This window comes from Lepidochelys kempii, chromosome 12, assembly GCF_965140285.1.
Source record: "Lepidochelys kempii isolate rLepKem1 chromosome 12, rLepKem1.hap1, whole genome shotgun sequence".
In the NCBI taxonomy this organism is placed as follows: Eukaryota; Metazoa; Chordata; order Testudines; family Cheloniidae; genus Lepidochelys; species Lepidochelys kempii.
In genome coordinates, this window is record NC_136391.1 from 3218656 (window position 1) to 3231372 (window position 12717).

General features: G+C 51.3%; 1 protein-coding gene across 2 annotated transcripts in view; it reads right to left on the reverse strand.

Annotated features, from left to right (window-relative positions):
- CALB2 (calbindin 2) overlaps positions 1-12717 on the reverse strand; it is a 73847-nt gene that overhangs the window by 12685 nt on the left and 48445 nt on the right. Inside the window, exon 4 of one of the 2 annotated variants that reach the window (XM_073307152.2) lies at positions 3400-3480. The exons of the other annotated variant lie outside the window; for it this stretch is intronic. Within the exon in view, the coding sequence (XP_073163253.1) occupies positions 3400-3480 (81 nt within the window). The remainder of the gene's footprint in view (positions 1-3399; positions 3481-12717) is intronic. 2 annotated transcript variants of the gene reach the window in all.

The following is a 12717-nucleotide window of genomic DNA, read 5'->3' on the forward strand; positions in this document are numbered from 1 at the left end:
GTCAAGAGTTCATGCTCATTATTATACTCGATATGGGTGGAGTGGGCTGAATTTAATATTTAATTGAATGTGCTTATTAAGCAATAAATCCACTTGTCTATTAAATGGCAATAGGTAGGCTCCTGTTTCATCGAATGGCATCACATTTGCATGTTGTACTCATTTTCCCATAATTGTTTTACACTCTTGCATAGTGTTGCTGTGCGTGGCTAAACAGCGGCTACATTTCACTAGCTGGTGAAAATTTTCATGTACATATCATATTTATGAAGAACTTTGGAATCTGTTAGACAGAGATGCCATATCACTTTATAATTTGAGAGGGTCTTTTATCCTCTCCTCTTAAAGAACTTTTCAAATATTAACTACTTACACCCAGAAATGTCCCTCTGAAGTAGATAAAGGAGATAAAGGTCATTTTACCCTCCTCGAAAATGCTGTCACTTCTGTGTGGAACACAGCCGCTGTTCGAGGGCACAAAGTAACACTACACGGTTTAGGACAGAAAGCAAAGAGGAGACCATCCAAATAACACTGGGAGTGAAATGTACGGAGGCAGAATATAAATATCTAACCTGCAATTTGGGCAAGTCACAGGGACTAACTTCCTTACTCTTCTGAGAAGTGACGTAAGACCCTTGATGATGACAAGGCTTCTGCACCTCACTCGCGTGTTTGGACCACACCTCCAATAGCACAGCAGCCATCAACAGCTGTGCCTCTGGACATTAATCACCTCCCGCAGCCCAGATCTATCTCCTTGCTCTTCCCCTCCTCTTCACATTCTTGAAAGAGGCTAAAGAACTGATTTAAAGCACCTGGCAATTTAGAACATTCTCTGGCAAAGTGAATTTCAACAGCACAACACAAGGGAAGTCCTCCTCCCCTTCCACAAGGAAACACATCCCACTAATGAGCAGCACCTGGGTGTCAAGTCCAGATTCCTGGCTAGGACTTGGGAGTGATCAAAAAAGAGAGCTCCTGCCCAAAAACTCCATCCCAGGTTTTACAGTGTGAGCTGGGCCAGTCCTTTGGGATTAGTGAGTGTTCATGGATGCCAGTGTTGTGCAGGTCTGATCAGTGAAGCTCCTAGATTGAAGGTGCGCCTTAGTCATTGGGACTTGGGGGTTAGAAACCAGCCAACCTATCACTCTGGGATGAGGGAGCAGGGATGTTCCCACAGTCCACTTTGTGCTTGTCATGAACTATCTGACTAGCCCAGGTACTTGCAGAATACCTGTCCCCTTAACAAAGTGCAATATGACACCAGAATTATGCTGTAGGCTCTTTGTGGCAGGTCCTGTCTGTCTGTTTGTACAGCACCTCACTCAATATGGCCCCGATCCTGAACTGCTTAATACAAGCAACAAAAAGGACAAAACTACTGTGTGGATGTGTAGAGCTAAATGCTGCTCCCACTGAAGTCTATGGCAAAATGTCCCTGCACTTGAATGGCCTCAAGGTTTGGCCTGTTGTATCCATAGCTATAGCTTGCCTTCAGTGGGAGGATAGAATTACAGCTGGCATGTAGCTGTCTCTCCTCCAGGTAAAAACATTCAGAGGAAGCCAGCATGGCTGCTAGACAGAGAAACCACTCACCTAGAGAGTATGGCCGAGGATTTCGCCAGGCTGTATTCATTAGGAATAGCTTGTTACACAGTATGCCAACATTTTTATGGCTGACTTAGAACAACGCTTCCTCAGCTCTCATCCCCTAATGCCCCTACTCTACTTGCATTACATTGATGACATCTTCATCATCTGGACCCATGGAAAAGAAGCCCTTGAGGAATTCCACCAGGATTTCAACAATTTCCATCCCACCATCAACCTCAGCCTGGACCAGTCCACACAAGAGATCCATTTCCTGGACACTACCGTGCTAATAAGCGATGGTCACATAAACACCACCCTATACCGGAAACCTGCTGACCGCTATTCCTACCTACATGCCTCCAGCTTTCATCCAGATCACACCATACGATCCATTATCTACAGCCAAGCTCTATGATACAACCGCATTTGCTCCAACCCCTCAGACAGAGACAAACACCTACAAGATCTCTATCAAGCATTCTTACAACTACAATACTCACCTGCTGAAGTGAAGAAACAAATTGACAGAGCCAGAAGAGTACCCAGAAGTCACCTACTACAGGACAGGCCCAACAAAGAAAATAACAGACCACCACTAGCCATCACCTTCAGCCCCCAACTAAAACCTCTCCAACGCATCATCAAGGATCTACAACCTATCCTGAAGGACGACCCATCACTCTCACAGATCTTGGGAGACAGGCCAGTCCTTGCTTACAGACAGGCCTCCAACCTGAAGCAAATACTCACCAGCAACCACACACCACACAACAGAACCACTAACCCAGGAACCTATCCTTGCAACAAAGCCCATTGCCAACTGTGTCCACATATCTATTCAGGGGACACCATCATAGGGCCTAATCACATCTGCCACACTATCAGAGGCTCGTTCACCTGCACATCTACCAATGTGATATATGCCATCATGTGCCAGCAATGCCCCTCTGCCATGTACACTGGCCAAACTGGACAGTCTCTACGTAAAAGAATAAATGGACACAAATCAGACGTCAAGAATTATAACATTCAAAAACCAGTTGGAGAACACTTCCATCTCTTTGGTCACTCCATTACAGACCTAAAAGTGGCAATTTTTCAACAAAAAAACCTTCAAAAACAGACTCCAACGAGAGACTGCTGAATTGGAATTCATTTGCAAACTGGATACAAATAACTTAGGCTTGAATAAAGACTGGGAGTGGATGTGTCATTACACAAAGTAAAACTATTTCCCCCTGTTTATTCCCCCCCCCAGCCCGCAACTGTTCCTCAGACGTTCTTGTCAACTGCTGGAAATGGCCCACCTTGATTATCACTACAAAAGGTCCACCCCCCCGCCCCGCTCTCCTGCTGGTAATAGCTCACCTTACCTGATCACTCTTGTTACAGTGTGTATGGTAACACCCATTGTTTCATGTTCTCTGTGTATATAAATCTCCCCACTGTATTTTCCACTGAATGCATCCGATGAAGTGAGCTGTAGCTCACAAAAGCTTATGTTCAAATAAATTTGTTAGTCTCTAAGGTGCCACAAGTCCTCCTTTTTTTTTTGTTAGACAATGCATTCCCCTGGTAATAGTTCAAGTATATTTCCCCGGCTCTGCCTGACTGCCTCATTCTCCCCCCACCCCCAGCCTCCTAACATGCAGGAGAAACATTCTACCTAACTCATCAGAATTAAAGAAATTACAGTCTGAATTCCTTATTCAGCTTTTGATGTCAGTGGAAATTTAGCCTAAGGATGGCTTCAGGAGCTGGTTCTGTTAGAATAATAATAATAAAAATCTGCTCTCTACTCACCTCCATGAATTCCAAGCTGGATCCAACATGCTGTCTGAAACACAACAGGAAGTTCTCCTCTGTGGGCAGGATCTGAGCCAGCTGGGGGCGGGAGAGGGACAGCAAAGCCATCAGTGAGCAGAGTAGAAGGTTAGTCACACAACATACACAGAATCCTTGGCCCATCCCACTGGTGCGTGTAGACGGTGACAGAATAGGATTGTGTTCCTTCTTACTGCATCTTTGTAATTCTTGCTGCTTTCACAGGCCACTGCCATTTTGTGAGGGAGAGTCAATGCAGCATGTTGCAGAGGAGACACATAATAATATGGTCGCTCTTTCTGCATGGAAAGAGCATAACAAGTCCCATCTCCATTGTTTGCAATAATTCCCTAGCGTCTCTTCCTGATGAAACACATTAGCAGAGTGCATGTTACATTCCTCTCTAATGGCTAGTCCACTAGGGAATAACAGCCTACTGCCGCTACCAGCTAACAGAGTTAAACTATTAGCTTCAGTGATTGAGGTCTGTGCTTTTGTGTTAAGGTCCTGGCCTTAAATTCTGCTGACAGCTAAGAATGAGGTTTGTTACAGTGTAATGCAACACACTTTCTCCATGCATTAATAAGGGAGTTTGAAAGTATTGTGGCTCTTTTTTACTTCCTTGTTTGTTGCACCTGCATCCTTGATGATGCTGAGCCCAGCTCTCAGAATCGTGTTAGGCAGTAAAGTGCTGCCACAGAACGAACTGGGGGAGGCTAGTCACACGAAACACTTTCTATGGCTAATAAATTTGTTAGTCGCTAAGGTGCCACAAGTCCTCCTCATTCCTTTTACTAAACACTTTGTTCTACCTAAAGCTTTTTTAAAAGTGACTGTTTTACACTTTAATTTTTGGTGATCAAGAAAAGGAGAATTTAAAAGTGGGGCAAAAAAAGTCCTTATGTGTACTATTGACACCACCTAGGATTACTGAATGCAAAAGAATCCTAAAAAATCCATTTTCATCATTGACACTGTTTACAATTTGAGCTTTTTTTCCATTTGGACTGGAAGCTAGACAAGTTCACATGTGCACTCCTAGTCAGTTTTAGACAGAAACTGTTTGGGTTTCAAGCACAGGAGGGAACTGTTTACATCCAGATAAAAAACTATTTTTAGTGACATTTTTAAAGGAAAACCCATGAAAACATTAGCAATGAGGTTGGGAACTTTTTAACAAAACCTTACATTTGAAGATCAAGGCAGTTAGGACCAAAGAGAATTGTTCCAAAGAAGATTAATAATTTGAAAGGACCATAGATAAAACTGAGACCTAAACTTTGTGAGGGTCCTCTGTTTTTTCAGTCAATTCAGTTCTCCTTGTCTGTCTGCCTTTCGGTGCCCTTTTCACAGCTGTCTTAACTTTGAGTCATTTCTCCCAAGATAGCGTCATTGTCTTAATCAAAGGGCTGGACAACTTTTAATAAGGCCTGGGCAAGCGAGCAGCTGGACAGAAGATTTCTTTAGAAGCTCAGATTGGCAGGAGCCCCCTTTTTATTAGGAAAATAATAAAGTGGAGCTTCCTGGTAAATCGAGAGAGCGGGCAACAGACCTTCAGGAGACAGTGACTGGCTTCCTTGATTTTTTCATTTAGCGGTAACAGCTGAAAGGAACCATGTCCTAGCCACTGAGAACATCCTGGCTATATAGCTGGCTTTGTCATGACAGCAACTCACTAGAGCAATTTCATTCCCTCTGCAGGTAGGGAAAATTTAGATCCGGTGTCACTCCACTGACTTCAATAGGGAGGACTTTGTCCTGACAAGTTCTCAGATACTATAAAGCTACAAGGATGTAGACTGCGGAGCAAAAGATCTTATAGCCCCCACTGCCCATGGTATGTACAAAAAGAACAGGAGGACTTGTGGCACCTTAGAGACTAACCAATTTATTTGAGCATAAGCTTTCGTGAGCAACAGCTCACTTCATCGGATGGTCTATACAGTATCCCTGCCCCCCAGTCAGAGTCCTCCCCTCGGAAAGAGAAATGAAGTCTGGTTCTGCAAACCAACAGTGGATTCATGCAAATCCCACCCATTATGGATGTGACTGGCTTCAGCTGAATTGCTGCCATCCTAAGCCCTGCTTGGCTTCTGCTGTGCCCATGAGCAACTGTACATGAGATGCAGTTACATGAATACTGGTAATTCGTTGGTATGGTCATCAGGACGCACAGTGCGAAGCATGTTGGGATATGACAGAGTCAGGCCAATTACATATTACTGGTCCCCTCTGCATGTGCTGGCTCAAACGCAAGGCCCAGGCCTGGGGCCTGACTCATGCGGAGTAGCATTTTGGTCCACGAGTAGTTAATGGTACTAGTCAGTGTGCGTCAGGCTAGCAGGATCCGTGCTGACACAACAGTGCCTCCTTGATGGTCACAGGGAGGAAGCGGGTGGGAGGCAAAAATGCACAAGGCACAAGGGTGGGGAAAGGGATGAGGACAGGCGAGTCAGAATCACTGATGGCAAAGTGGGGAAGGGAATGTGAGGAGAGGCAGAGAACAGAAGGTAGAGACTGAAATACATCCTCTGGGAGCTAGTGCCTCATCACTCACAGGAAGGGAGGGCAGAGTACAGAAGAGCGAATCCACCTCTAGGGAAGCAGCCAGCTGGACATGCTGCCCTTATTTTAAAGGGACATCCCTTCCTTGGTGCCTAGCCTCCTACAGCACAGGGAGTTGCCAACATCGTCACAGTGTGTGGACCAGGGCCGGCCCACAACATTTTGGCACCTGAGGCGGGGAGCTCAAATGATGTCCCCATGCCCCCTCGGTTGGGCCAAAACTTTGAAAGGTCTCAATTCTTCCTTCTTCCTGTTCTACTCCTTTCATGGTGCTGCTCTGCTACTGACCCCGATAAAGGAGAACTAACAACTTAAAATGCCTTGTTCAAAAATTTTAAGTAACACTTCACTTTCTAATGCCGGAACAGCAAATGTAACTTTTCTTGTCTGGCATTTTAATCTTTTTGAATAATCAAAGTGGAGCTTTCCGTGCCTTCTTGGTTGCAAAGATTTGAACTGCTTCCTGAAGGTCCACAGTCTGGGCCAGCTCATGCTCTGTTGAGATGGTTGCAAGGCCGATCAGCCTCTCCTGTGTCATTGTGGAGCGTAGATGTGTTTTTCTTAACTTCAGCTTGGAGAAGCTGCGTTCTCCACTGGCAACTGTTACAGGAAGTGTTAGAAGTATGCACAGAGCAACAAAAGCATTTGGAAAGAGGGTGGTCATCTTATTTGTGCACATATATTCCAGAACAGCCTTTGGAGTTGATCCTGCTGAAATGTATCTTGAAAGGACTTTCAGTTCATCACCTAAATCACTAGCATCAATATTGCGCATGTCATCATGTGTCTCTAGTGCCCTGCATTGCTGCTGTAGGTCTTCTTCAGGTATAGCGAGGAGTTTTGAGCTGCATGACATGTTCTTCAGCTGACTGTATTGCATAATCTAGCACCTGGTTAAAGAATTCAACTTTGAATTGTTGTTTGGGGTCTGTGACAGGGTCGGGCCAGATGGCTACAGGAGAGTAATCCTATTGGGATCCGGATGCTAAAGGATCCCCCCCCACAGCCAAAGAGGGGGATCCACAGGACCTGGACACCAAATAAATCCCAGGGACAACTAATGAAATAACAGGGACAGGAGACTGGTCAAAGGGTCAAACACAGGGAACCGGATGGGGACACCGAGCAGAGAACCCCAGACAGCGCCCACAGCTCCTCAAAGGCGTCAAGGGAGTCAGTGGACACCGCCCAGAGGAACTCTGCCCGGATACGTGAACGGACGGAGGATCAGAAATAGGCCCTACAGTCACAGGAGACTCCATCGGCCAACCACCTCACTCTGGTTTTATAGATGGCCATTTTAGCTAGGGCCAGGAGGAGGTTGACCAGGAGATCCCGTGACTTTGTGGGGCCACGGATAGGGAGTGCATAAATAAGAAGGTGAGGGGAAAAGTGCAACCAAAAACATAACAAAATATTTGTGAGGAGCCAGAATAGGGCTGCAGCCTGGCACACTCCAAATATATGTGTGCCAGGTTTCCCTCACGCCACAAAAGGGGCAAGTATCCGGGACGGGGTGAACCGCGCCAAGTACATGCCCATGCTCACGGCTCCGTGAAGGAGCCGCCAACTGATATCCACGGTGGGCCTCGGGACCAAAGTGGAATATAGGCTGGCCCACTGGGGCTCCTCACCCTCCAAAGGAGGCAGGCAGGGGAGGAGGGCGCCAAAGAGGGTGGGCTGGATGGGGGGACAATCAGGGGTTAGGGGTCAGTCGCCGACGTGGGGTGGAATTCTGGCTCCTCTAGCTGCACTGGGGGAGGGGGGATACAACAGCATTGGGGGTGCAGTGAAGAGGGTTTAAGCTAAAATGGGGAGTGGCACAAGTGCACGGGAGGGGGCATGGGCGCACGGAGCAAGGGGCTGAGCAGGCTGGAGTTAGGGCAGGGAAACCAAGGGGCTAGCTTCAGAGGCTGGGGCAGGGCAAACAAACAAAGGCTGAGGAGGGAAAACGGGCGGGGCAGGCAAACAAACTGAAGCTAGTAAGGGGGGGCTGGGGCTAAAGGGAAGCAAAAGCTGCAAGGGGCAAATGGGGCAGGTGGCAAGGGGAAAAGCTGTGGGGTGGGCAGTCCGGGGGGGGCACCCACGTGCGCTTGCACAGAGTCAGTGGGGCTGGCTGCTGCTTCTGGCCCGAAGGGTGGAATCGGGGCGTGGGAAGCCAAGCAAGCAGCTGAGTCCAGAGGCAGGAGCTGAGGCAGATGGTAAACAGCCAGTGGGGGAGGTGGAGGGGGCAGCGGTGGTAGGGGCTGGGGGGGGGGGGGGATGACACAGATGGATCGGGGGGGCAGCTCCACGCCACACCCCTGTGTCCCTGCAAACACAGTCAAGACCCCCGCCACAAGAGCACAGTTCGAAAGTTACTCAGTTCCAAAGGCCCCTCCACGGTGGTCTGCAGAGTCTCCAGGTGCTCCCCCACTGGTAGATGGTCCCCTTCTTCTCCTCCTCGGGGCTGCAGCAGCTCCAGGCAGCAGACTCCGCAGCAGCAGCTCCAGGAACTCCAGGTGATGGTCCGGGTTGGCAGAAAGGACCCCTCAGGTGGTGGTGGTGTCCACAACAGCAACAGCTGGGGCTGGGGTCCCTCACGCCCCCCTTCTGGGGAGCAGGCCCCCCCCAAGGGGCTGCAGTTGGAGCAGTAGCAGCACCCAAGGTGGGGGGTCCCGCAGCCGGGCAGCAACCAGGTAGCAGAGAAGGGGGATGGTATCTGGCCCAGCCTGGGAAGCAGCTGGAGCAGTAGCAGCAGAGAGAGCCCAGGGCCGAGCAGAAGCAGCCCTCTCCCTCCAGGCCAGAGGGCTACAGGAGGGGTATTTTTTGTTGTTGTTGTTGTTGAAGCAGAAAAGAATTTTATTTGTGTAACACTTACAAAGAATCACCAAAGAGGATAAAGCAAAACTATGCAACAAAACAAGAGCAAACAGAAGATATAACACAGCAGCCTTCAGGAGGGAGAAGTGTTCAGGCTAGCCTGGGCCCAGAGCGGGGGGGCTTCCTCGACACTCGTGGTCTTCCAACCCCTTGAGTTACCTAGTGCCATGCCCAGTGTCACTGATTATTCCTCTCCTGAGAGTGCCCGAGAAGATGGGCACAGCTGCGGGGTGGGCGGTTTGGGGTGGGGAGGAGTACACCCACGTGTTATAGGACCCCTCCTAGGTGACAATGATGATGGTATCCACAGCGGCAACGGCTGGGGTTGGGGTCTCTCGCTCTTCCCCTCAATCAAGGGGTCAGGCGGAGGGAACCGGATGGCGTCACCGAGCAGAGAACCTCGGACAGCGCCCACCGCTCCTCAAAGGTGTCAAGAGAGTTGGTGGACGCCGCCCAGAGGAACTCTGCCCGGATACGTGAATGTACTGAGGATCGGAAAACGGCCCTACAATCGCAGGACACTTCATTAGCCAACCTCCCCTCTCTGGTTTTATAAATGGCTGTTTTAGCTAGTGCCAGGAGGAGGTTAACCAGGAGATCTCGCGATTTTGGGGGGCCACGGATGGGGAGTGTGTAGATAAAAAGGTGAGGGGAGAAGTGTAGCCAAAAACGTAATAAAATATTCGTGAGGAGCCAGAAAAGGGGCTGCAATCTGGCACACTCTAAATATACGTGTGCCAGGGTTTCCCTCACATTGCAAAAAGGGCAAGTATCCGGGATGGGGGTGAACCGTGTCAAAAACACACCCATGCTCACAGCTCCGTGAAGGAGCCGCCAACTAATATCCCCAATGGGCCTCGGGACCAAGGTGGAATACAGGCTGACCCACTGAGGTTGCTCACCCTCCAAAGGTGGCAGGAGGTCCCGCCACTTTGTATCGGGGCGGGACACCAGGGTGTGGGCGTGAAGGGTGTGAAGCGTGAGTGTGTATAAATACGGTTGCTTCGGGGTTCGTGGGGGGTTCGGGTGATATCCGGGTAGAAGGGGCTTCCTCAGGGATCTCGGAGGGAAGGATCTCCCGTGGAGGGGAGATTCTACCTTCCAATGCCATTCTATCTTGCCCTCCCGACACCAGCGGATGGATCTGACTCGTGAGCACAGTGGAAGGCTCAGTATCAGTGCCTCCCTTCCTGGTCTTCCGGGGGGCCTCCGCATCGGATGGGTGCAGCGGAGCTCGAGCCTTCCGCTTGCCTCGCTTCCCCTGAACTAGGGTCCAGCCCTCCATAGCGTCGTCTGGGGGTTGGTTAGCAGGGGTCGTGTCGGGGGGCAGAGGTGATGGTTCAGGGGTTCGGGGGGGTAACGGTGAGGCAGCATGGGGGGCGGGGGGTTCTCCTTGGGGCGGGCCCTCTCCTATACCCGGTAATATCTTTGCTGCACCCTCCTCCATAGGCTCTGCTGGATTGTTGATAGCACCCACCCTCTGGGACTCCCTTGCTCGTCTGGGCGTTGTAGGGGAGGTGTCTCTTGGGCCCGGGCAGGAGCAGCAGTGGGTCGAGTAGGAGGAGGGTTGGTTTCAGGTGCCGGGCGGCCAGGGGCGTCGGCAACGACGGAGCCGACGTCCTGCCGGGTCTCGGGTGCCCCTCCCCGCTGGGTCAAAGGGCAGTCTCTTCGGACAGGCCCTGCTGATCGGCAGAGGTAGCACCGGGCTTCTCCCGTGGAGTAAAAGACCCAATAGTGGGCTCCCTGATAGGGGACTAGGAAGGACCCCTCGAGCGCCTCTCCGTCACGCACCGGCGGCAGCGGTAGAAGCTGCACCTGCCGGCGGAACGAGAGGACGTGACGGAGGGCGGGGTCTTTGCAGCCCAGCGGGAGAGGGCTGATGACAGAAACGAGTTTCCCCAGGGTGGAGAGAGCGGGTAACAGGGCGGCATTGGGTAGAAAGGGAGGGACGGAGGTGAGGACTAGGCGAACGCCCAGGTCCCCTAGTGGCTCCTGGGGGACAAACACCCCCCCCACCGCCAGGCCATTCTCCACCGCCTCCTGGGCGGCAGCCTCCGATGCTAAGAAAAAGACGACCTTCCTATATATTTTGGAGGCCGCCACGATAGCCGTGGGTCCTACCACCCTCGCCAATGCCTGCACGTATGTCTCCACGTGGGGCGAGGTGGGCACCAGGAGGCAATGGACACCGTGCTTCCTGGTCATGGTGGGAAAGGGGCCCCGGCCGCTATTGATGGTAACGGAGGCGGTGGGCGGGCGAGATGACGAGGCGGCAGGCGGGGGGGGTGCCACCGCCCGGGCATACGTCCTGGGGGCCGGGGGAGGGACGCTCGCAGAGCTGGTGGAGGGAACAGCGGGGAGGGACGCCATGGTTGATGACGAGGCCACAGTGGTGGGGGCAGCCCCTGCCATGGAGGGCCTGGTGGTTTTAGCGGGGCCTTTTCCTTTCTTCACACCCTGGCCTTTCCGGCCAACTGGGGGGGTTTCCTAGAATCTGGGGGGGCGGTGGACGTTGCAGCGGCAGTAATCGCCCGGGTGCCTCTGGCTGCCCATGCCCCAGCGGGGGCGGTGGCAGATGTTTTGACAGCAGTGGTGGGGGGGAGGGCTGGGAGGTTGGGCAGGGGGGTAGGTGGGGGAGAGGCAACTGAGGTTGTTAGAGGGGCCTCTCCCATCTCATTCCCCGCCATTGTGAACAGGGAGAGACAGGGAGACACCAGAAGGAGGAGGGGGGAGGGGGAAGCAGATTAACCGCTCCTCCCTGCTGGGCTGCAGGCGGGGGGGGGGTGCCAAATGGGTCGGACTGGATGGGGGAGGAAAACAGGAGTTGGGGTCCGGTAATAGGGGCAATCTGTGGGGTAAACAGTCCGGGGGGGAGGAGGGGGACATGGACCCACACACGTTTGTCCAAAGAGTCTCATTTGGTCGGCTGTTGTGTTTGGTCTGAGCGGCAAAATTCAAAGCAAACAGCTGAATCCAAAGGCAAATGGCAAGTTGCCAGCAGGGACAGATGGTGGGGGGGGCCATGACGGTCATAGTAGTGTTGGGGGGGGCCGATGGATCGGGGGGCAGCTCCATGCTACACCCCCTGTGCCCCCACAAATGCAATTAAAACACAGTCAAACTCCCCCCACACGAGAGTACAATTCAAAAGTTATTCAGTCTTACAGCCCCCTCCACGATGGTTCGTAGCTTCCCTGGGTGATTTTTTCTGTCGGCTATCTTCTCTTCTGGCTTTGTAATGAGGCTTTCAGCAGGCCAAGAATGTTGCAGAGATAAGAAGAATCTTCCTAGCTCGGTACGGGTTTAGAAATAACAGCAAAACGGCTGGGTCTGGGGGCTTCCACTCCCCTCCTCCGGGTAGCGGGTCGGCAGTCCTCCCCCCCTCCTCCGGGGATTTCAGCTGGGGCAAAAGCGGTGTCCGAGAGCAGGCGTGGGGGGGGGGGCCGTGGCAGCAAGCTGGCAACCGACCAGCACTTGAACGGCAGCAAAAAAACAGCAAAAAAACCAAAACAAAATGAAGAAAAAGTGTCTGGCCCGGTCGGGGCGGGTGGGGGGGGGGAACTAAGCAGGGTCAAAAAGTAAGAAAATCCAGGCCAGGGGGCTTTAGGAGAGAATGGAAAGCAGATAGCGTAGCAGCAAGCGAAGGAGGTCCCTTTTCTCTGGGTAAGGGAACAGGGAAGGTTTTTTTTTTTCTTTTTTTTAAACAGAAAGGAAATTTATTTGTAACAATTACAGAGAATACAAAAGGAGAAAAAAAAACTTAGTAACAAAACAACGCAATCAAGAGGTATAACACAACAGCTTTCAGGAGGGAGAGGTGTTCAGGTTAGCCCGTGCCCAGAGCGGGGGGGCTTCCTCGGCACTCGTGGT